General features: G+C 35.7%; 1 protein-coding gene across 2 annotated transcripts in view; it reads left to right on the top strand.

Annotated features, from left to right (window-relative positions):
• The window catches only part of NTN4 (netrin 4), a 123,859-nt gene that overhangs the window by 70,357 nt on the left and 27,328 nt on the right, over window positions 1–26,174 (top strand). For both annotated transcript variants that reach the window (XM_042992938.1, XM_042992937.1), the window contains exons 4-5: window positions 11,708–11,834; window positions 13,852–14,040. In XM_042992938.1, the coding sequence (XP_042848872.1) occupies window positions 11,708–11,834; window positions 13,852–14,040 (316 nt within the window). The remainder of the gene's footprint in view (window positions 1–11,707; window positions 11,835–13,851; window positions 14,041–26,174) is intronic.

The raw sequence follows: 26,174 nt of genomic DNA, 5'->3' as shown, positions 1-26,174 counted from the left end.
CAGATAGCAATTTGGCTTGAAAGAAATTTCAAATTACTTAGCTATACACTGATAAAGTTTCTCATACAGTTTTATAGAAAACTCAAACTTTGCCTAAGGACAAGAAGTATAGCAAGAATCTAATAATATTTGCCAATCTTCTCTTGTTCTATATCTTACAGCTGAACAAATTGTGGCTGTTATAGAGAAGCTAATTTGATATTATAAGGCAAGAAAGCCTTAGATACACTGAAATAAATGTCTTAAAATCAGTGTCTGACTTTATTGTCATTGTACACATGCAAATCTCAAACCAAATTATGCATATAATCTAGCTCTGTTCACTTATAGGATTTATCCAAATAAACATGTCTATTAGACATCATTTTTCAAAGCCCAGTAGTCAGAAGTAATTCTTAAAATCCATTGGAAACAGAGAATAAATAAACAGTTCTATGCAATGAAGTAATGGTGGGGAAAAAATTGCATATGTACACAATAGAATGATCTTATCTAAATGTAATCTTCATAAGCCTCCTGGGCATCACAATATTTAGTTCAATGCTATTTGTAATTTTAAGGCAGAAATATTTATTACAGTCCCCAGAGGAAAGATAAAGTACCTGATGATACTGAAAAGAGGAAGCTAGTAGAATTAATCTTTTGAAAATATAAGACATTCAAAACCCATTTAGCTATACAAAGCAAGTTGAAATTCCACTTTTAGAAGTACATGCTTAAGCAGTCTTGATAGAAGAACTTTAGGATAGATGAACACATGTGGGATAAGAAATGGCAGTGTTAAAGGGTAAGTTTTTCAAAAGTGAAGCCATGACTCTCATACAGATATAAAATAAACATAGGTCAACAATTTTATTTAACTCATTAATTAATGAAGACATTACAACTTGTTCAAAGGAAAATTCAAAGAACCATACATACAAAGACAAAGAATATTGAATATACTTACAAATAGATGCAAAGCATCTTTCTCAAAAGATGATACCTTTAAAGATGGGAGGCTTCTCCCAGAGGAATAGGACTAATAATCCACTCAAGGCCAGGACACCCATGAAATGGCTCACTTTGAGTCAAAACCAGCCTCTGTCCTGAAGAGCTCTTAAGCCCCTGGAAATAAAGAAAAGTAGTCCCTACCACTGGACTTGCAAAAAGAAGAGATTTTTCTCTTTGTTCTAGAAAAGCATTACTCAGAAAGGTGAGAGAGAATCCTACCTAAAATTACTCAAGGACCCCAAATTTAAACTAAAGTGCTCACTTACAACAAAACAAAACACTATTGCAACAATAGTACATTTTAAAACAATGGGAATATTTTAAGACCTTCTTTCACTTGGCTTTTTAAATGAGGTTACTTTATTAGCAATATTTTTAAATACAAAAGTGTTTTGCAATTTATTTGAAAGACCCAGATTATGCTTTTCTCTGCCCTGAAGCAGTTTCTGCATTCTTTTATGCAGATAGGTAGGTTTGGGGAGGTTGGTTTTTTGTTTGTTTGTTTTTGTTTTTTTGTTTTTTGGGTTTTTTTGCTTTCTTTTGTCTTGGTACGTTGAAAGATAACCCACAAAACTTGATTTTTAGTTCTTAGTTCTAGCTGTAATACTATTAAAAAAAGATCTGCTGAACCACATCTTTGAGTAATCTTGGAATAAATGCCCACAATTTGGAGTACACAAAGTTGGTAGCATTTGGAAATTTTATGTGTCTTATATGTATGTTTCTGAATACTCCTGATTTTTTATGGTAAAGAACATGCACAATGGCACAAATAAACTGCCACTTAGATATACAAATCACAGTTTGGGGGCTTATGGAATTTTGTACATGAAAAAATGGAAATAACCCAGCAACCTGAATCTCAAAATGTATCTGAATCAGGTTATGCAGTGTTCTCCTTAACCATTCTCCATAACCTAAATTAATACTGACTATAAAAACCATCACACTATGTGTTATTACTATCCCTACCACATCACATCTAATAGAGTAAATAACATAAAAGAGGTGCTATCCACAAAGAGCAAATGTTTAATTAGACTTCATTTACATTCCTGTTATCATCTCCATTTGTAAATTTATCCACTGGAGTTTGATAAGTAAAACTTGCAGTGGCCCAGAGATGCCCCTAGGAGGCATCAGAATTTTCAGTGCTCAGATAGGTTTTACATTGAACCAAGGAGATTTTAAAAGTATTCTCCATCTCAACGTACCCTAAACTTTTTCAAGCCAGGTGAGGGAAATGGGGGGCCAATCTTCCTGTATTCCCCTATCTCCAAAACTGCGAGGCTTCTCCCAGAGGAATAGGACTAATAATCCACTCAAGGCCAGAACACCCATGAAATGGCTCACTTTGAGTCCAAAATAGCTTCTGTCCTGAAGAGCTCTTCAAGGACAAATTGATTTGGAACACAGCTATTTTATTTTATGTTTTTAATTTTTTTTAATATTTATTTATTTTTGAGAGACAGAGAGAGACAGAGCATGAGCAGGGGAGGGGCAGAGAGAATGGAAGACACAGACTCTGAAGCAGGCTCCAGGCTCTGAGCTGTCAGCACAGATCCTGTTGCGGGGCTCAAACTCACAAACCGCAAGTTCACGACCCGACTGAGACACCCAGGCGCGCCCTGGAACACAGCTATTTTATTTAGGTAACACCCTCAAGGGACTTGGCCAAAGCAGATCTCTCAAAATCCTATTCCCCAGGGTTTTATCCTAGCATAGGTTAGGGATTAAGATAAAGACTCATAACGGACTGCCAGAATTCAAATACAACAGCTCCACCACTTGCTGGCTTTTGTAACCTTAGGCAAGTCATCTAAACTCTTCAAACTTCAGTTTCCTTTGTGAAATGGCAATGATAATTGTACTCACCTTATAGGGTTCTTGTGTACATCCATTGAGTTAATGCTTATATAATGAACCAGAGCAGTGCCCAGTACATAGTGCTACTCAATATTAGCTTCTACCACTACTATTGTTGTTATTATCTTGTTATTATTTATCCTCCTCATCATTATTGTTATTATTACTCTCATTTCCCTCCATGACTGACCCGTGTTCCTTAAGCTTACAGATCTCCCAGAGCAACTATTGATGACTACTATAGATAAAAACATATTTACGAACATGCCTTGCCCAGTTGTGAACTACTATATACCTTATAGGAAGCACTCTAGACAAACCTGAATGTGTTTCAATCCTACTCTACACAAAATACTGTTTTGTGACAAACAACTGAAAGTATCCCGTTCCCACTTTAAATGTTTTTTTATTAATGTTTATTTTTTTTTGGGGGGGGAGAGAGAGAGAGAGAGAGAGAGAGAGAGAGAGTGGGGAGGGGCAGAGAGAGAGGGAGACACAGGATCTGAAGCAGGCTTCAGGCTCTGAGCTGTCAGCACAGATTATGACCTGAGCTGAAGCCAGACGCTTAACTGACTGAGCAACCCAGGTGCCCCTTCCCATTCCCACTTTAAATGCATAATTGGTACCCTGCTTTTCTTGGCAAGTTTATGAAATGGAAGTAAATTCAATAACTAAGGTTCTCAATGTGCCCTTAAAATATATTTCCTGAATGGAAAAAATTAACACATATTTATTGAAAACATATTCTATGCCAGTTACTAGAGATTCAAAGAAATTTAACCCACTGGTTCTTTTCCTGCAAGGGCTTACAATCTAGTGGAGAGAGGCAGATAAACACATGATTACCATGCAGTGCACTAAATGCAATTTTCTTGCGAAATTACATTGGCTCCATTCATGCTTTTTTCCAGTTCTATCAGCCAGAACAAGATTCTTGGCAAGATAGTGAATATAGGCATAGTTTGTCTTTAGCTCCTTCCCTTAAGACATTCCCTTTCCCTCCATCAGGAAGCCAGTTCGTTCTCTATCTAGGCAACTCTGAGTCCAGTTCTGGGATTGAGAACCAATGGTTATAATCCCAGCTGATATGTTTGTTACTAATACTTAAGGATTTGCCCCTTCTGAGCATAAGTACATTGTTATGGGCTCCTGGACCTACAACCCCATTTAAAAGCTAAGAATTGCAGGCAACTGACTAACTGAAAAGAGAGAAGTCTCAAAGTACTGGCCAATTTTCATTCTTTAAACATATTTTTTTCTGCTCTATACCTATCTTTATTTTATTGCCCATACTTTCTCACAAGAGCTGTTTTCTCTAGTGTCCAACTTCAGACCAATGAATAGATTGTAAAACTTTTTCTTTTTTTTTGCATTTTTTTTTCAGTATATGAAATTTATTGTGAAATTGGTTTCCATACAACACCCAGTGCTCATCCCAAAAGGTGCCCTTGTAAAACTTTTTCAATTCGTTGCATTCTTGCTATATGTATTATTGGGCAAGAGTTTGGAACCAGCCTTCAACCTCTTTTGCCCCATTCTGACAGAATGTTTCAAGCCCCCTTTTCCACCAAATTCAATTATTATGCTTCATATTCACCATAGAACTCCCACATCTTCTGTTAAATTAAAACATGCAAACCTTTAATGGGGAAAAGGAATATTTTATTTGTTAATGAAAAGACGTGTTTCCTGACAATACTCTCTATTCAAAGGTTTGTGCTGTAGCATTGTTGCCCATGTTTTTGTCCTGTATTAGAGGAGCAGGTTCTAACAGGCTAGCCCATTATTAGAATTTATCTCTTTTCATGCATAAGAAGTTCATTCTTTTCAAAGTTAATCCTTTTCTTTAAAAGGGACATACTATCTCTTTATAAATTAATCAGTTTTTGCCTTCACATTTTGTCTTAAATTGCTGCATAGCATTATTCCACTTCTAAATCATTTGTCATAGCTAAATGGAGTTCCATGAATTGCTGCAGCTGCCTTTAAGTGGGCATTTTCCTTTGGTTCATAGAGTAGGCACTGTTTGCATTCTCTTTTCACAAACATTTTTTAAAGTTCCAATGACAGTATAATAGAAGACTCATTTTTCCATCAAAATTCAAAATTGAATGGTAAAAATGAAAATAAAATCATGTATATGTAAACAATAATGGCACAATAGCACAAGGAAATTACTTAATTTATGAAATTCATGAATTTCTGAATACTTAGCTGTAAAGTCTCCTCCCCTCCCCCCCACTAACTTTCATTGTAATTTTTAGCAGGACACGAACAACAGCTGTTCCTTTCTTTCTTGGAAAGCAGTTGGGAAGCAAATTTTATCAGGCATTCCTAAAAGAATTCAATTAATATGAGTCCTCTAAAGAATTAACCAGATTGATTTTTTGCTTTGGTAATTTCCATTATGGTGAATGTCTGTAGTAAGCATCACTAGATGATGAAATGTATCTTTATTTAAGAGGCAGGAGCTAGGATGATATTTAGTCTATGATATCTTTAGTCACAAGCAATGGGGGAAATGAGGCAGGGGAGGAGAACAGGAGGAGAAAAATAAAAAAGAACAGAATTTATGTTAGCTTAGGTATAGTCAGTATCAACAAATGAAAGTCTGTCTTCAGAGATTATTAACATTTATTTACCTTTTCCTTTGTGTCACAAGAAGTGCTGCAGCAATGAAGACATACATACTTTCTTTGCTCTCCCTTGTTTGGTTTTCAGATGATCTGGAAATGTTCTGCATTGGTGAGATAATAAGACCCAGCCACATGAGTCTTCTTTAGTAGTTCAGTATTCTGAACACAGAGAAGCAGGCCTTAAAATCATAGAACCCATGGGGCGCCTGGGTGGCTCGGTCGGTTAAGTGTCCGACTTCAGCTCAGGTCACGATCTCGCGGTCTGTGATGAGTTCGAGCCCCGCATTGGGCTCTGGGCTGATGGCTCAGAGCCTGGAGCCTGCTTCCGATTCTGTGTCTCCCTCTCTCTCTGACCCTCCCCTGTTCATCCTCTGCCTCTCTCTGTCTCAAAAATAAATAAACGTTAAAAAAAAAAATCATAGAACCCTAAGTCTGGTAGGACCCTAAAAGTTGTCTAAGGCAATCTCCCATCTAATGTTTAAATGTTTTACGACATCTTGATAAGTGATTGTCCAACCCATTTGCCTGACACTACCAGTCATCCAATTCTCACAACCTCTTGCTGTGGCCAACTTCCTCAATTCCATGGCTGCAGACTACTAGAAGGCTTTCTGCCTCAAAAGCAACAATGAAGAAGCAGCTTTTCTAAGCAAGACTATCTGTCTTATAGGGATGGATTTGAAAGATAATAATTTCCTCATTTTGCCCCCACCCAGATTCCTATATTTTGAGCCTCAAATATGTAGAAACTGTATTTTCTCTCCTTATCTTTTTGGCTCTAATATATATTTGTCACTGAAGTGCATAGCTACTAATGAGCATTCTGTTCCAATAATTGCTCAAATTACTTGTTCAAAGTTTGCATAAGTCCTTCCCTATAAGTATGCTAAAAATTACTTGCAAATAGATTAATATTAGAAACAAATAAGTAATATTAGATACAAGTAGGAAATTTTTTAATGTTTATTTTCTTTAAGAGAGAGAGAACATGAGGAAGGGGCAGAGAGAGAAGGAGAGAAAGAACCCCAAGCAGGCTCTGCACTAACAGTGGGGCTCGATCCTTGGGATCATAACCTGAGCTGAAATAAAGAGTTGGATGCTTAACTGACTGAACCACCCAGGCGTCCCAGTAGGAAAAATTTTGACATTAATAGAATAAAGTACTTAGTATAAGGGAGGAAGTTATGAAATGCATAGAATATCCAAAATGCCAAGGAATATTTCTTATATAATTAGGAGTTATAAATTTGTTATTAAAGTCAATTTCTCCTTTTCCAATTAGACAGCCAGACATCACTCTTCTTCAACTAAACCTTAAGTACATAATCCCATTTTCCTGCCCTTTATCTAATTCATGTTTGTGACCAAACAAGAGCCATGTTTAACTTGTTACTAAAGATTCCTTTTTATTTTTTTTCTTTTCTTTCAATAAAGACCTAGTTTTACTTGCACATTTTTCACAAGCATCAAATAGTGGGTGATCTTTCAAGCTTGAACAGTAACAGTTGTATTGCTGAGGAAGGACTTCTTGTTTCAGATGGTCTAGGTAATGATTTACAGCTATTTTTGGTAATTCTCAAAATGACAGCTCCTTGAATTTTTCTGTGTGCAGAAAAATTTGCTAAGCTGGCATTTTTCAGACCCTGGGAGGTTCATCCCAATTCTCAGCATGTGGGAGCAAGGGAATGCTCTGAAATCCTTACTCCAGAGGGAATTGACCTGCCCCCATTATCTTGTAATACATGTGAATGTTTGATGAGGTTTCCCTATATGTCTGTGGCCTCCTGAGGCCTGGAATTTGTGGGCCAGGGCTAACCTATAAGCTGGGTGAAATTACTTATAAGTCTGGGGCATTCCAAGATCAAACCTGATAAATTGACCTATAACGATAGTTTGGTTCCTCCAAAGAGAATGAACAATACTTTGTAGCATCTATCTTTATATAGTACTTAGTAAGTGGTTGTTTAAAAGTAGAAAGGATGCTAAAAAGCAATAATATAAGAATTAACAACCTTGACAAATTTTGAACATTATCAGAAAAGATATGTGAGTTGTGAGTGCCACTGACTGTTGGAAAGCATAAGCTGGGGTAAAAAAATATACAGTAAAACCTTGGATTGTGAGTAACTTGTTTTGTGAGTGTTCTGCAAGAGGAGCAAACATTTCTAAGAAATTTTAACTTGATAAACGACCAATGTCTTGCAGTATGAATAGTACATGATGCCGAACATCACATGATCACAACTGAGCCAATGGTTCTTGAAAGTTGCTTTGATATACAAGTGCTTTGGATTACAAGCATGTTTCTGGAACGAATTATGCTCTCAAACCAAGGTTTTACTGTATATATATGTATAAAATGACCATACACACACACACACACACACATAAATATATATATATATATATATATATATATATATATATATATATATATATATATACTATAAGAAATAGTAAAAGAGGAAGGGGAAGAAAGAACACAACAGACAAGATAAGAATGAGGTAGAAAGTTTTTTTTAAAAGAAGAAAAGAAGTGTATTTAATATACCTTTTAATCATTTCCTTACACAAAAATTTTCATAGATCTTCAGTACCTACAGGGTAAATTCCAGCACCCTAAGCTAATATTTAATGTGCTTCATGATCTATATAGAACCAATCCCCCAACACATGCCCTCTTTATTTACTGACTTTTTTTCTAGAATATTCCTTTGGGATTCTTATCTTCTTGTCCTTGTCTCTAAGGAAAATCCTATGTGGTCTTTAAGACACAGCCTCAAGGACTAAGAAGTTTTACACAAATAGCATTTGTTGATGTTGGTCTTTACCATATTTATGTTAGTTAGACTTAACATTTTCTAAAATGCCCCCCTCAGATAGTACTCCATATAACAGCAGTGGTGAATTAGGGATGGTTTATTCTAGGAATTCTGACTCTAATGCCATTACATATTTGTATCCTAGATGTTTTGTGTGTAGTATTTTTTTAAAATAGGTTATAGAACTTAGGGAATTAATTATAAAACTACTCTTCTCGTTATTTTCATTATGCTACCGACTTCTGCCAGCTATATAAGTATATCTTCACTTTACCAAAATCTTCAACTTTGAGAGATTTTTCTTTCTCAGTTTTTCCAAAGACTCCATTTTGCTTGAAATCAACATCTAGCACAAGTAAACAAAGAACTGTCCAGGTTTACTAAGAGCCTTTAGCGAATCTTACCACACCAAAGTTATATAATAGAGTTTCTGTTTTTCATCGTACTAAGGAAGGTTGAATTTAAAAGATTTAATAAAAACAGTAAGACTGGAGGATTTCTATCAGAATATATGAAAAACCAGATTTCCAAGAGCTAGGATAAAAAGACCACACTCTTATAGAGCAGTAAAAATTGAATTCCTACAGATTCCAAATTGAAGTGCAAATTTGTCTTTAGAATTTACCTGAATGTGTGAATGGAGATGTATCTTACTTACCAACATGGAGATGTGAACTCCATGGAACTTCACATGTAAACAGCTCCTAGCAGAGATAGTCACAAAGAGAAGCCCAAGAAAATAGGTGACTGTAACTCAGCTCACACTTGGGCTTTCCAGTACCCAAATCAGTAAATTGAATCTATAACACTAGTTCCGTTTCTATAAGGAAAATCAACAAAAATTTTTGCATCATCATACTCTAAGGAGCTAATCCCACCCTCCTAAAAAAAGTTATATTCTTGGGGCGCCTGGGTGGCTCAGTCGGTTAAGCCTCTGACTTCAGCTCAGGTCACGATCTCACGGTCCGTGAGTTCGAGCCCCGCGTCGGGCTCTGGGCTGATGGCTCAGAGCCTGGAGCCTGCTTCTGATTCTGTGTCTCCCTCTCTCTCTGCCCCCCCCCCCCCCCCCGTTCATGCTCTGTCTCTCTCTGTCTCAAAAATAAATAAACGTTAAAAAAAAAAATTAAAAAAAAAAGTTATATTCTTTAATTAATCCCTAAGAACTAAAAGAGCAGCTATAATTAATTTTCACTAACTAAAAAAACTTACATTATAATACAAAGAAATGAAATTTAGCAACATGGCCATCAAAATCATTATTTATTAAATTTTCCAGACTATAACACTTAGGTTTCATACGGATCATTCACAAGGAGTCTTCAGTCCTCCATGCCTATATAATTCCTTGAACTTTTTGTGAGTATAATGTCTGTAGTAATCATATCACACACTTGGATAATGCATAATCCAGAATGCCTCTACCAGTGAAGAGGCACTAAGAGAATTAAAAGACAAAGGGGCTCCTGGGTAAGAAAACACAACTTACTCTAGGGTTAAATTAGGTCAGGCATAGTTCATCAATGTATTGGTGTAGCTATTTCCAGATTTGTTGAGCTCTAGGGACTCATTTTGATTCTGCCCACCCCAAGTACATGTCATTTCATGTCATTTTTAGTAGTTCCTTTATCATTGCCATCAAAATATTTTAGCTGTACTGAAATAAACTTTGTTCAGAGATTCTCCGTAGCCTCCTAGCACCACAACTTGATTCATTTTGTTTCCTCTTCCTGGAAAGTCTCTTCCCTTCTGCCTGTCAGAAATACTGCCCATGTTTAAGGACCAGCTTAAAATTCAACCCCCTTCTAAAGCCCCCACAACTGCTAATCTCTGATGACTTCTGCATCTTTTAAATTCTCACATCATTTTGTTTTCTTAGGTATTTATTGTCTTATTTATCTATAATATTTTTATATGTAAATATTTTATCCACCTACATTACACTATTCTGAAACACAAATTATGTTTTGTAATGCTTTGTGTACCAAACATTGCCTAACATATTGCCTATTTTGGTAGTTATATTTGTTGACTGGTTGGTATAATTTATTACTTTCATGCTAATTTACCTTTTCTACTGTTTCTCAAGAAAAAAAACCCTTATAGATCCAAATTTGGAAACCCCATTCTGAGCTACTTTACAAAACTCTCATTTGTACAGTCATGACATCACATGTCAGTAAGTGCATGTTGGTACTGGAATTCATGGCAACAGTTACTAGGGAGTATTCAAAATGATCCAAGATATTAATTTTTAGAAATTATTGGTGAGATTATACAAACAATATTAAAATCCTCATAAAACTCTCAGATCCTAAAGAATTCTACTAAAGTATTCCTCCCTGTGAGAAACACTATTTTAATAAATCCTCGACTACTCTGAATTGTAGGATGAAAAGAAAATTTTATGGTAATTATGACAAAATATATTCAAAGTCTTAAACAACTATATATACATATATATACACACACACACACACACACACACACATATGTCTGTTTTTTTATAAAGTTTTTAATTTTATTTATTTATTTTTATTTTAGAGAGAGAGAGACAGCACACAAATGGGAGAGATGAGCAGAGGGAGAGAGAGTCCTAAACAGGCTCCACACTCAGCATGGGGCCCAACTCAGGGCTCAATCCCACAATCCTGGGATCATGACCTGAGCTGAAATCAAGAGTCAGACACTCAACTGACTGAGCCACCCAGCTGCCTCAAAAATATATATACATTTTTGATTGATCAATTTTACTTCTAGAAAACACATTCCAAACAAAGATGTACACAAACAGTTAGCTACAAGGATATTCATTATAGAATTAAAATATATGTAAAAATATTTAAAAACCTAATTAACCAAAAATAGGTGATTGGTAAAATAAGTTGTACACCATACAAGGGAGCCATTAAAATGTGTGTTGTACAAGAATATTTAATGAAATGGAAAGATGTCAATATATTGTTATATGAGAAAAGAATTACATAATTATATTTTAAAGTACTAGAAATATAAACTTCAAATGTTGATTATGATTATGATATGAAATAATCATATTTACAGATTTCCAAATTTTCTATAGTGAGGATGTAGTACTCTTGTGTAAAGAATTTTAAAAATGTTAAGGCATTAAAAATTTAAGTAAATATCTAGCCAGTACCTAAGAATTGCTCATTAGGGTCACATAATTTACAGCCAAGAAAAATATATTATGTAACCTTTTGAATTAATCACAAGACAAACTAAAGAAAGGATCTCCCATCTTGATGGCTTTTTTAGGGAAGTGTATGAATATCATATTGCTAAAGCCAACCAATGAGATAAGACTATGGGAAGAATATTCCTTCCCAGCATTGTTTGTGCCTCACAGCTCTTATTTATTTTTGTTTGTAGGTCCATGGGAAGTGTATGTGTAAGCACAACACAGCAGGCACCCACTGCCAACACTGTGCACCATTATACAATGACCGCCCCTGGGAGGCAGCTGATGGCAAAACAGGATCTCCTAAAGAGTGCAGAAGTGAGTACCAAGCCCACAAGACTAAAAGCCTTCTTTGTAAAGTAAACTTATCTCTGGACTCCTTGGTCTCTAGAAATACAATATAAAGTGGTGGATGACAGGCACTGTAACCTACACAAATATAGCCCATATCACTGCCCACTAAAACCTCCACCATTGGAAACAATTGCTGCTTGCAAAGTTGCCAGTATGACTATTTTACCAACAACGTGTTGCCCAATGCTTGGATGCTTTGCAGAATCTAAGCACCCTTCTTGAGAAGTTGACATAATAAAAACATAGCTAGACACAAGGGCAACAGGAGGATTATGGCATACAATTACCCTCACAGCTGAAATATTGAATTATAACCATGAAAATAGCTATCTCCAGTTCGGTTCTCAAAACAAACCTATAAAGCAGATGGTGTTAATCCCATTTTAGAGATCAGGAAATTGAGGCTCAGTAAGATTAAGTAACTTGCCAAAGTTAGTAAATGATTGTCAGGACTTGATCACAGTTCTTCAGACTCCAAATTAAATGTTTGTGTGTTTTTTTTTTCAGTAATGCCTAATGCCTTTCTTTTCACTTATGATACTTGAAATGACACATCAAATTTGAAATTAAGCCAGTTAGTCAAGAATTGGACTACATTACCAAGGCTAACTTGGGAGTTTCAAGATTAGATAAAAGGGTAAAAAATATGGGAATAAAAATGATTTTTTTCTTTGCAGTTCAAAATGTTCAGACACATACACATGCCCATAACAATGTTTATACTCACAAACTTCAATTTTACAAGGATTTAAAAGGCAAGCACCGTGGGTAACATTGTGGGAAGTCTCTTCCCACACATAATTTGGAATCATAATTGATTTATTTTAGTTTCTAGGAAAGGTAAAGGATTTCCTCTAGGCATAAATCCTGAATTATCTTATATTATGCTTTTTAAAGATTATGAATCTGGTCAAAATATCATAACAACACATCAAGGAAACAATGAAAAAACAATAGCACAAAGACGGGTTGACGTCCACGAAAATGTCTGCATTCTTATTCTAAATCACTCATCAAAAGAATCTAAAGAATTTCTCCTAAATTCCTAGAGTGCCATTCCTGGTCCTTTCCACAGACACCAACTGCGTATCTAAAGACCTGTAGAACACAGAGACTTGTCACGTGGTGCTATTGATATTATAAATGACTTAGAGAAATTGTTACAAAAGAAACAATGTGGGTCTCTTCTCTAAAAAAAAATCAGGCTTCTATAGGAAACTATCTTGTACTCACCAGTACATCAATAGCTAAGGAATAGTACTTCATGAAAGACAAATCAATCTACCTGACAAATTCCTAATCCCTGTCCCCATAAGGTTCCTTCTAGGCTTCTCAGTGAGCATGAATTCAGACCTGTATCTGCAATATGAATTTTCATTTTCAAATAATGCCTGACAATGTGGAGTTTTCTAAGCATGGTCAGGGGACCCTCAGTGATGACTCTGGTCCTTGGGAAGCAGCAGGAATAGAAATTGTGAAGTGTTACCGTTAAAGGGGGGAGGAAATGGGTAGCCACTCAAATAGTTTTTCCACAATAAATGTCAACCCCAGTTGCTAAGGAAACAGTAACATCTCTGCCTAAGGAGATGGATCTATGCCTTGCTGACTTTCAGGCATATCCCAAAACTTAATTATTTTTTAATTAAAAATTACAAAGAAACACTGGAAGGATACACAAGAAACTGAAAAAAAAAGTAGTAACCTGTTAAAAATAGGGAGGACAGGATACACAGGGATAGGGATACTAGAGTTCTCATTGTCTGCCTTTTATATACTTTATATGTTTTGAGCATGTACTGTGAAAATATGCACTATTTAAAAAACTAAAAATAAATTTTTAAAAATAACACTATATGTTAATTATATTTAAATTAAAAAATTAGCAATCAGCTTACCCTATTTTTAACTGCCTGAATATTAGAGAACCTGTTGTTTTATTTTTAATTATTTGGTTTCCTCCCATGCCTTTTTCCCCCCTCAGCCTGCAAGTGCAATGGGCATGCTGATGCCTGTCACTTTGACATTAAGGTGTGGGAGGCATCAGGTAATCGTAGTGGGGGTGTCTGCAATGACTGTCAGCACAACACAGAAGGTCAGCATTGCCAGCGATGTAAGCCAGGCTTCTACCGGGACCTCCGGAGACCTTTTTCTGCTCCAGATGCTTGCAAAAGTAAGTCAACTAGTGGTTACTGAAAAAAAAAAACAAAAAACTTGCTTTGTACAAAAGAGATGAATCTTTCCATCTTTTATATGCTGATCCATGGGAGAGAGGTCATGAAATTCTCAGACAATACACTCACATACACTAGTTCATTTCTTCATTGATAAAAGGCATGAACTTTCAACTTCATAAAAATAATCTCCTTTATCACTCTGCATGAAGTAAAATTTTTTCCCATAGCATCACATTTTGGAAAACTAGATGACCCAAGATAAAAAAAGGATGCTGAAAGAAAGATATATTTACAATAAATTTTTAAATGTTTTACTTATTTTTGAAAGAGCATCAGTGGGGGAGGGACAGAAGATCTGAAGAGGGCTCTGTGCTTACAGCAGTGAGCCCGATGTGGGGCTTGAACTCAGGAACTGTGAGATCATGACCTGAGTCGAAGTCTGACACTCAACTGACCCAGCCACTCAGGTGCCCTTTAAAAAATTTTTAAGGGGATGCTGGGTGGCTTGGTTTGTAGAGCATGTGACTCTTGATCTTGGGATCATGAGTTCAAGCCCCACATTTGGTGCAGAGATTACCAAGAAAAGTGTTTTCTTTTCTTGTAAAATTATCTTAAGACTAAATATATGAGTAGGACTTAGACAATAAGTGAACTCAAACTGATAAAATAAAGAGTTATTATCTGCACTTGGGTCATTCTAGCTTCATCTCTACAGCAAATGTGAAACCTGAAAAACCACAGGTTTTCATATCATTATGAATATACTTTGGTTGACACTGCCTTAATGTACCCCTGTATTACAGACTAATTTAGAACATAACAATAATCCCCTACCTTCCCCAAAACACCATAAAATGGATTTTGCTTTTTTGTTAGCATAATTCCAAGAAGACGTTTATATGAAAAAAGAGTAGAATTTAAAAGATCTGCTCAATTAATGAGACATTATCTGAAACACGTGACTCTGAAGGGCACAGTCAGAGCTTAAGGAGATGTCCAATGTGGATGAATAGCTCATCTAACTACATGAGTAGCTATACATCTATCAACTCAGAAATTATTAGACGACAAAAACCACTCAAGACTGTTAATGGAGATTGATGATCATGCATTTCCTTTCCCCACCAAGGACTCCATGTTCTGGCTCAAAAACAGTGACAGGAAGGGAGCAATACAATGGGAAAGAATCATTTAAAATCTTGCCTTTTTTTAATTTAAAGGAAAAAAATTCTATTGCTCGAAAAATACATATTTTTAACATCAGACAGGAGATATCTACATGAAATTTGAGTGCTCTTGCTTGTTACAAGCTTTCTCTCTTAAATTGTAGAAGACAGAAGGTGGCACAGCTCACTTTCAACATTGAGCCCAAAATTTAGATTTGCATCTTAATATTTCTCTGAGAATTCCATTTTACTCCTGCTCCTTTCATTTGAATAGGTTTTGAACAGATCTGGAATAGAAGCTTTCCCTGATCCTTATGGTTATGTGATCTTATGCCAGCTATTAAAGCTGTTTGGATTTTGATTTTTTTTCTCCCCATAGGGTGGTAATGAGAATTATATAAAATAAAGTGTGTAAACTATTTAGCACATTGCCTTTATAGAAAGCTCTCAAGAAATGGAAACTAGCATTATAATAGCTATTATTGTCCTATAAGATAGAAGGTGGGAAATAATGCTACAGAATTTCTACTATTTATTGATTTAAAATACTTTATGTCAAAGATAATTACATCTTTAAAATCCACAGTACCTTGGGAAATAAAATAAAGACCCAGCCCCAAGTGCTCAATGAAGGGTCTGCTTATAAAATTGCTTAGACTCACAATATATTCAGTCCTAATACCATTTTCTACAGGATATATTTAAATAGAGCAGTGCCTTGCTGGCTTAGTCTCTAGAACATGCGACTCTTTTTTTTTTCTTAATGTTTCTTCACTTTTTTGAGAGAGAGAGAGAGAGACAGAGAGAGAGAGAGACAGAGAGCAAGCAGGGGAGGGGCAGAGAGACAGGGAGACAGAATCTGAAGCAGGCTCCAGGCTCTGAACTATCAGCACAGAGCCCGATGTGGGGCTCGAACCCATGAACTGTGAGATCATGACCTGAACTGAAATTGAACACTTAACCCACTGAGCCACCCAGGTGCCCTGAACATGCTACTTTTAATCTCAGGGTCATGAGTTAGTTCAAGCCCCACGTTGGGTATAGAAATTACTTAAAAATAAAAGTTTAAAAAGAAAAGATATATATTTTAAAATATATAATAGATAGATATGTATATATGTGTATTGCATATCCTCAGACCACTAGTAGAAATGTCTAAAAATGAGAATGTACTAACTACTAAGCAAATAATATAGAAAAGGAATTTATCATTGAGTAACTTAGATAAGGTAACTCTCTTGTTGGACAACAGGCAACATTTTTCTTTTTATTGCTTTTTTAAAAAAGTTTATTTACTCATTTTGAGAGAGAGAGAGAAAGAGAGAAAGCAAGGGAGAGGCAGAGAGAGAGGGGGGAAGAGAATCCCAAGCAGACTCCACACTCAGCTCAGAGCCTGACATGGGGCTTGAACTCACAAACATGACATCATGACCTGAGCTGAAATCAAGAGTTGGATGCTTAACTAACTGAGCCACCCAGGCACCCCAATGGGGAACATTTTCAAATACGTTTTCAAAGATACTATTAAATAGCATTGACTTGAAACACTATGTTGTACAATGTACCTAACATGTATTTGTTCATTCAAACACTCAATGTATATATATTGAGTGCCTATTGAGTGCCAAGAGCTAGGGACACATCAGGGAACTAAACAAAGTTCTTTAACCATTAAAAATAGAAATAGAAAAGGTTTGGGGCACCTGAGTGGCTCAGTCGGTTAGGCATTGGACTTGCGCTCAGGACATGATCTCGCAGTCTGTGAGTCAAGCCTCTCATTAGGCTCAGTGCTGACAGCTCAGAGCCTGGAGCCTGCTTCGGATTCTGTGTCTCCCTCTCTCTCTACCCTTCCCCAGCTTGCACGCACGCGCTCTCTTTCTCTCTCTCTCTCTCAAAAATAAATAAACATTAAAAATTTTTTAAAAGAAATATAAAAGGTTTATTGGCAGACCTGGAGCCAAGATAAATACCTTTTAAAATTTTTGTTTTGTTTCTTTTTGTTACTGTGTTATGTTCAAGCTATGGCTCATATTCTTACAAAATATAAAAAGGTTGCCAGCTCTAGCTTTTTAAATCCTAGAGAGCTTTTTAAATCCTAGAATTTTAAATTCAGAATTTTACAAAAGATCATGAAAAAGGAGATTAGTTAAAAAGTGGCTCCTTGTTAATGATCACTACTTTACTTATACAACTCTTTTAGAGACTTGTACAAAAAAAAAAGAATTTACAGGTTTTTGTCCCCAAACTACCAGTTCTATAAAAACATAAGCAAAATGTGAGAATGTAGCTAAAACTAACAACACATAAGAGAGACACAGTCTTTTCACAGTGTTTATTTATGTGAGAATTTGTGTAAAAGTATATATAGGTGTTTATGTAAGCAAATAGTGGTATGTATGTGTGCACATGTATGTTAGATCACGTAAGTATGCTCAGTATTGTGTTAGAGAGTGTGGAGGGAGCTCATAGGAGGAGCATTTAACAAGAGTTGAATGTTTTGGGGTGCCTGAGTGGCTCAGTTGGTTAAGCATCTGACTCTTGGTTTTGGCTCAGGTCATGATCTCATAGTTCGTGAGTTCAAGCCTGCATCGGGCTCTGTGCTGACAGTGTGCAGCCTGCTTGGGATTCTCTCCCTCTCTTTCTGTTCCTTCTCTGCTTGTACTTTCTCTCTCTCTACATAACAAATAAACTTTAAAAAATTAATTAAAAAAACAAGTTGAATGTTTTGAGTTTTGATATAAAACCTGAGGCCTGAAGTTTAATAGGAATCAACAAGCACGGTTAAGTTTATTCCTAGTGGAGAAAACAACCAGAGCCAAAATGGAACAGAAGGACAAAGAACATAACATACTTTGAGAACTGAAAAAAATTCAGAATGGCCATAAAGGCAAGAAAGAGGGGGAAGACAACAACACAAAAGGGAATGAGAATAGTAGAAAATATGGGTGGTTGCCTGGTGTCCTCATCTTTGACAGTGAAATGAAGCTGACTGCACTACCCACAAGTGGTTGAAAATCAACCAATAAATATCATTTAGCATAATTTTTCATGGGCCCTACCAAGTTGATATTTATAGGCATTATCTAAGTATTAGAAGACCTAAATAAAGCACCAAAGCCATTTCAGTGAAAACATCAAGACCACATTAATACATTAAAAAAAAAAAACACCTGAAATATTATGAGGTATTTAGAACATATTTGCCTGACTTACTCAACTCTTTAAGTTGTCATGAGATTCTGAAAGACTGAAAGATAGAAAATACTACTGCTAAGTGAAATTGCTAATCACTCCTAAACAAATACCTTCATAGTATTTAATGCACCAAGTAAGGAAGTTATGAAAATAACTGATACCAATTTAGTCCTTCTAGCGTAATTGTAGGTGGTAGATGGATTAGTAGGGAAGATCCATATTTCCTTCTTTCCTTCTCCGGACAGCCCCCTGATCCACTGATTAGACAGCTGAGGAAAGCATATCCCCATTCATTCTATGGCTATTCTGGCATATGTTTGGGACAAGATATCTGTGTCAACTTCCCTAGCATGGATTTCTTTACCGGCACCTTCTTCCAGAATATTATTCTTTCTGTTCTTCTCTCACCTTTTCTGAACCAGGGGGAGCTCCCAATACTTATTCGTACATCCAGTTCTTTTCTCTACCTTCATACTCTCTGTAATATATTGTTTGATTGTCAACATGTTTGGTAGAGTTTTCATTTTTTTATCTAGTAATATTTTCATATCATTGACTATCTCCTTAACAGATGTGTCTATGTACCACCTTCAGAGTTATTAACTTTGACAAAGTTTATGATAAATTTACTAATATGATAACATTTACTAACGTTACAGTGTACCAGATTTCATGCTAGATGCTGATAGAGATATTGCTGTAACTAGAACTTTTCCCCCATTAGTTCCTACTTTTCTGAGGAAGGTAGTATCAAGAAAACAAGTCAATATTATGATATGATATTAAAAAATTTAAACTATCTCAGTGTGTGCTTATATCAACATGTACAATGTTATTCAAAATAACAATTTTATTATATTTATTCTACTGTGCTTACCAAGGCGGAAAAGTAACCTGCAACTCAGTGTGTGGTCCATAGGCCAGCCCTGTTGGCATCGTTCAGTTGCTGATTAGAAAATACAGAACTTCTTATCCCATCCCAGACCTAATGAACCAAATATGCACTTTAACAAAATTCCCAGATGACTGTATCATACTAAAGTTTAAGATTGCTTCAGAATGCTTCTCTTCTCCCTCTCTCTCTCTCTCTCTGTCTTTTTAAGATTTTATTCTTAAGTAATCTCTACACCCAATGTGGGGCTTGAACTCACAACCCCAAGAACATGAGTCTCTACCGACTGAGCCAGCCAGGCACACTCAGAATGCTTTTCAACAAAGGTTAAATGCATCTTAGCACTTACTCTACAGTTAAGTCGGCTAGAACATCCTACCATTCCCAGAACATCCAAGTTAGCCAAGATTTGCATTTCTATTTGTATGCATATGAACTTAGAATTTATAAAAATGAATTACATAGAGATGTACTAATTAAAAAATAGAAAACTGGATGAATATTTTTCCGTAGTGCAGCATTTTCCAAAGTTTGATTCATGCAACACTAACTCCATGAGATGTCAATAGGAATTAGATAAGGAAAATTTTTTCTATGACTTTCAAAATTTAAGAAATGATGAATTAATCAAGTACTTATTCAGGATTTGTCTCAGCATTTCATATGCTAATAATGTTCATTATAAACCTCCTATAAAACTTTGAGGTGTGTCTCTCAGATTTAACCAAAGAATGCTTTTTTTACAGAGTGTCTAAGGAGCCAAGATAAATACCTTTTAAAATTTTTGTTTTGTTTTCTTTTTGTTACTGTGCTATGCTCAAGTTATGCCTAATATTGGAAAATGCTGGAAAATACTGCTATTATATAGTGACATATCTATGGAAAGACTTCACTTGGGAAGATATATCCTAGAATATTCCTTCTGTATATTTCTTCCTCATTTCTAAGTGCTAGAGCCTACAACTGTATATCAAGGAAATAGTAAACCTTCTATTTCCATCAGTGAAATAATCACAAACAGAATATTAAGTAAGGCAGGGCAATATAGTCTGTTGGACTTCCAGAGATGATTTATGAAAACATCTCTCCCTTATTTCCTAGTTATCTTCTCAGGAGCTGGAACCACTGAAAACCTGAGGCAGCAGCCCAGACAAAATTTACTAGAAGTATATAAATTATACCTCAGTTTAGCTCAGGAAACACTTACAGAGTGCCTCCTCTATGCCAGGCATTGCGGTAAGCACTAGGTCTGTAAAGATAAAAAGGTCTTCCCTAAGAGATCTTTAATTCTAAATGGGGAGAAATTTAAGTAACAGATTATTTCAATATACTGTGGTGATGGTGATGATATAATAAATAACAGTTGACATTTATTGAGTGCCTACTATTCTCTGTTTACTGTTCAAAAGGCTGTATATGTATTAGCCTTTGTATATGTATTAACTTCCACAAAAGCAATGTTGATGTTGGTACTATTATCCCCACTATATGAGCAAATGCAATGAAAGGGATACATCAAGCTTCTTAGAGTGTAGGGTAGGGTGAAAGCAATTAAGGGAAGACTTCCTTGAAGAGATGCCTCTGATACTTCTTTGGTGGCTGTTTTTATTTTTTCCTCTAAAAGTACTGAAACACAATATTTGTACTACTTTCTAATCAATGATTGCCTTTGTTGACTTTAATGAGTTGATCTAGAAAATAAAATGAACTGATGTTATTCTTCCTCACAGATTACATATATATACATTTAACAGAATACTTACCTGGACACATTTTTCCATCCAACAAATACTGGTGACATTAATCTTGAGACTCTGTTCACAGTTAGGTAGCTAACTCTCTGCCAAATAAGCCAAGGATTTATTGGCTCCATTGATGTTCCAGGCTATTTTTCCCTTCCACTCTCCTGACAAGCTCTATGCTGAATGCTATTGTCCTTACATATACATTTTTTAGTTGATGGTGATAAATTCATCAGACCTGAATAAAAAGAGCTCTAAACCAAATCTACTGGCCAATAGATTTATAATTAAATCATCTCTGTTCTCGCTTCCTCTTTATTACAATCTTAAGTAGGATCAACTGTGGGACACAAACAATCAACAACACATTTCCATAGCCAAGAAAGCACTTTGAGGATTCTAGAGATGTTTGTTTTTTTAAGACTAGTAGAGATCATTGGAACTAAATTTATTTCTACAACTCAGAAAAAAAAAATGTAAAGGACAGTGCATTTAAGGTCTGTAAACACAAGGGAAAATGTGAATCTCTCCAGCTGAATCTAGAGTTGAGAGGAGAATGGAGGCTCAGACCAGCTGGTTGCTAAAGTACAGAAGTAAAATGGAAAATATAATTATCACTGTGTACTAAGATACTTTGAAGAACACTGTCTCTATGTTTTAAAAAAGCAGTCTCTTTTACAGTAACTCACTTGAAATATTGAATGTCACTTATGTACCTGTTGTATCCTATCACCTAAGTAGATTTTCCTTTGGCAGACATATTAAAAATATGAGAATGACCTCACTGAACTGTGGTGTGCTAGCTTTCTAGGGAGGGAAAATGCCCAGATTTATAGCATTGGCCAATTTCTATGGTTTAAGTATTTCCCCCATGGTCAATTTCAAGCTATCAGATCATTTTCAAATCAGGAACTCAAATAGACTCATACTCTATACCACAAGTGGAATGGTTTCCCTCCTTTGAAAGAAGTCTTGACTCCACCTTCACAGCTTCTTTCTCTGATCTCAAGCACTACTCCAATCTAGTCATTGGTTCCCCAACCCGTGTATGGATCAGAATCACTTGGGAGCACTTACTGAAAATATAAACTCTCAGAGCCTTTCCCTAGATCTTCTGAATCAAAATCTCCAACAGGGATCCGGGGCAGATATCTGTTTTTTGTTTTTGTTTTTGTTTTTGTTTTTGTTTTTTGTCTTTAAAAGCAAGGTTGGTGATTCTGATTCAGCCTTTTGGTTTCCTGGCCAGCAATTGAGAACCATTACATATACCATTGTTTCTAATGTGCGCTCTGTTCACTTCCATCCTTGAATGAAAGATTTTGAGCTAAGAATCATGTATAACTCAATCTGCTCACTGAATTAGCCATAACTCTTGACAGAAAATCCTAAAGGATTACTAAAACTCTTGACTAGACATTTTTCCTGACTCAATGATAGATATAAATGCTCAAAAGCTTTCATGTCACTTATCTTTCCCTCTTAAGAATGTCTAACTTAGAACCTCTGCTTTTCTCAAAAAAAAAAAAAATTATGGCAGATTTCTAAGATACCTGTTTTTCATGCAACAGTTTCAAAATAAATATCTAGCAATTCCATTCAGAGAACTCCCTCTTGTTCATAGTATATACATTGATTTACCATAAGTACCTCATATTTTAGAGTTCATTATTGTGTAATAAGACTGGAATTTATAATAAAATTAACTTACCACTACATTGACAATTTACTTTTACTTCTGTATTTACATATTTCAGAATGTGCACTAAACTACTATAAGTACGTTATTGTGTTGGATTTAAATAATCGTTGAATGTAGTTCTTCATGAAGCCCCATTCTCCCCCCGACCTTTTAACACCAAAGAATATCTTAAATGTTAGATTCATGGGAAATTGGGTGTGAAATATTGACAGCTATTCTATGACACCTCTCTACAGAAAATTTCCCTTACATACACACACATGTTCCCATACAACACATCGTTTGAAATAGATGTTTGAAGAAATGACTTATAGAATAGGATAGCTCTTGGGGCACCTGGGTGGCTCAGTAAGTTAAGCGCCTAACTTCAGCTCAGGTCATGAGCTGGTCTGTGAGTTCAAGCCCTGTGTCAGGCTCTGTGCTGACAGCTCAGAGCCTGGAGCCTGCTTCGGATTCTGTCTCCCTCTCTCTCCCCCTTCCCTGCTCACACTCTGTCTCTCTCTCTCAAAAATAAATAAACATTAAAAAAAATTTTTTTTAAAGAATAGGATAGCTCTTTGTTTTAGGAAACAGCCAGTTAGTTCCTTTACAATAAATTTTTGGCTTTTATGTTATGACACATTTTTAACTATTGCATCGTCTCTCTCCATATTTAAAGAAAAATCAGCAAATGGAAAAGAAAGCAGAATTTATTCCCTGTCAAAGTAAACAACCTCTTGAAAAACTGACATGCCCTTCCTTCCTCTCTGGCGGTCCAAAATAAATGTAGTCTGTTGCCTTTCAGCAAAGAGTGAACAAAAATAAACTTGGTCCTTCTGCCCTAAAACCCAAACCAAGTGTTTACCAAGATACCATTTTGTTACTTGGTTACCGTTACCCTGACTAGCCAGCTATCTTTGTAAAGAGCTCAGTCATCCATCTAAATCTATCTTTTTTTCCTTCTTGCTTTTTTTCTTCTTCTTTTCTTCTTTCTGTCTTAGGTGAAAACTGCTCAACTGATGGAAACACAGTGTCTAGAATGGGTGACTCTCTTGCTGCAGACTATCTTTCCATCCTTCACAGTCAACTCAAATATCACCCTCTCATCATGCTCCCAAAGAAGAATTTCTGTGTTTGTCTGCTTGCTTGTACCTCTATTTATTAATTATTTCATTCTACCTCTAGGATGGTTATACTTTCCCTTCAAATTGTATCAGAAGTAAAAATTTTTAAATAATTAAATCCAGGATAGCTTACCACATTTAGGAGCCCATAGCACTTCCCCACTTTTCATTGTTGTACCTATGTTCCAGTCCGTATCAGAAAAGGATTGTTTCCCAAGGGTCCTTAAAGTCTCTTCCTATAGTAGCTTAGTGGGCTTTTTCTTTCAAATTACAGTTTCAGCAAAACCACATGAGTCCATTTTATGTCATATAAACAACTTAGACATTCCTGTTTTATGCTGAAAGCAACTGTGAATGATTTCAGCATAGAATCAATATGAAGTAACTGTTTTTGAAAACTTTAAATAGAACCAGTCACTTGGCAATCATAGTTGGGAAACTTTAATGTCAGCTTTAAAAAAATCTAGGATGTAAAACCAGAGGGTTAAGAAATGGAAAAGATAGAGAAAAATACATATATCATAATGTAGTAATCATACTGGGACTATCCCTTAAAAAGATCAAATGACATAAATTAAAATCGCCCCTCAAAAAGGAGAAATTTTATGAACTGATGAATAATAAAAGTCAGTCAAATTTGGGAAGAGAAGTGGGAGAGATCATGAGATTCTCTACGATGTTTCCAAAACAAAGTGTAATTCACTGAATAAACAAACAATACACCATTCTGTGTTTCATGAGGACAAGCAATAAATAATCAGGCAAATAATTATGAAATATCAAAACTCTCAGAAAGCCTGGACAAAATTAGATAGGGTACGAAGAAGAGAAGTAGCATTTGTTGAATGGCTACTATGGGCCAGACACTGTGCTGGGCAATTTACATAACTTACCTCATTTAGCAATCTTTAGGAGTTAGGTGGTGACTTTTATATTTTACAAATGAGGACACTGAGGCTTAAATTAATTATATAATTTGTTCAACTTCACACAGCTGGTCAGAGGCAGGGCTGGGATTTGAACCCAGGTTTGTCTGACCTTAAAGACTGATCCAAATACACACAGAGATCTCAAGAACTTGATTCTACACTGTGGTCTGGTGGATGAAAACAAAATGAGTTTTTAAATGCAGAAATGAGTGAACATATGTATTAGAACCAAATATAGTTTTTAAAGGCCCTAACCTCTTGAAAAAATGTATTATCATACATTGCCATGTAAAGTTTGAACTTCAGGAGCTGCATTTATCTTAAGGAATCTTCGTACAGGAAAGATGGAGCTAACTGAAGAGTGTTCCACATGGGCCAACACAACAATCAAGAAAACAGAGATACTAATGAACAAATATGAAAGAGGCTAAATAGTCTCAACTCAACTAGGAAACTGCTCAAGAAGAATACAACAACTTTCTTCAAACACTCAAAGGGTGTAAGGGGACATAGGGAGTGGCAAAACGTAATTTACTGCCCTAGAACAAAGAGTTGTAATTAGATATAATTGGATGAAAGTGAGGAAAAAAGATTGATTAATGTGAAAAAAAATTTCACTGCCAGTGAAAGGCATTTATGGGTGGGGAATGTCCCCTACAGAGTTGGAATAAAGAACTTTTATCACAAATAATAAATAATAAAATTTGACTGAGTGAAGCATTAAATGTAGGGAACCGTCTTGCACTAGGAAAATTCAGAATAATCTGTTCTGTTTAACCATTTCAGTTTTCTCTGGATTTGGGGTGTGTGTATGTGTGTGTGTGTGTGTGTGTGTGTGTGTGTGTGTGTGTTCTATTTCTAGTATCTTAGGATTGCAATGCTGTGGTGCTAAAATACTAAAAACCTATAAAAGAAATAATATGACCCTTTTAGGAGATTCATCTAAACATATTTCATGGCTGTCACTCATTCCAAGGCACATTCATTCAACAAAGATTGAATCACTAAAATGGTTCAGCATGGTCCTAGGCCAGTCATCTCTTTGGATACAGAGATGAAAAGATGTGGTTTCTACCTTCTGGGCCTTCACAGTGTACTATATAGACAGCAGGGAGGTGAAAAATCATAAAGAGATTAAACTGGAGGCCAAAAGACTATCAATCATTAACAAATATTCATTAAGTGACTATAATTCATCCATTTTTTAAAAACTCAAACAGATTTACTGGTGGCAGTCCCATCCTATTCACTGTATATATACAATAAAACAGAGTCCCTAATTCCATGGAAACAGACTATAAATAAATTTATCCAAGTAAATATGTAATTTAAAACTATAATAAGTGTTATGAAGAAAAGGGTACCATGATAGATTTTAGCAGGGATGAACCACATCAGTTGAAA

Source organism: Panthera tigris, chromosome B4 (genome assembly GCF_018350195.1).
Source record: "Panthera tigris isolate Pti1 chromosome B4, P.tigris_Pti1_mat1.1, whole genome shotgun sequence".
In the NCBI taxonomy this organism is placed as follows: Eukaryota; Metazoa; Chordata; class Mammalia; order Carnivora; family Felidae; genus Panthera; species Panthera tigris.
This window is presented reverse-complemented; position numbering and strand designations above follow the sequence as displayed.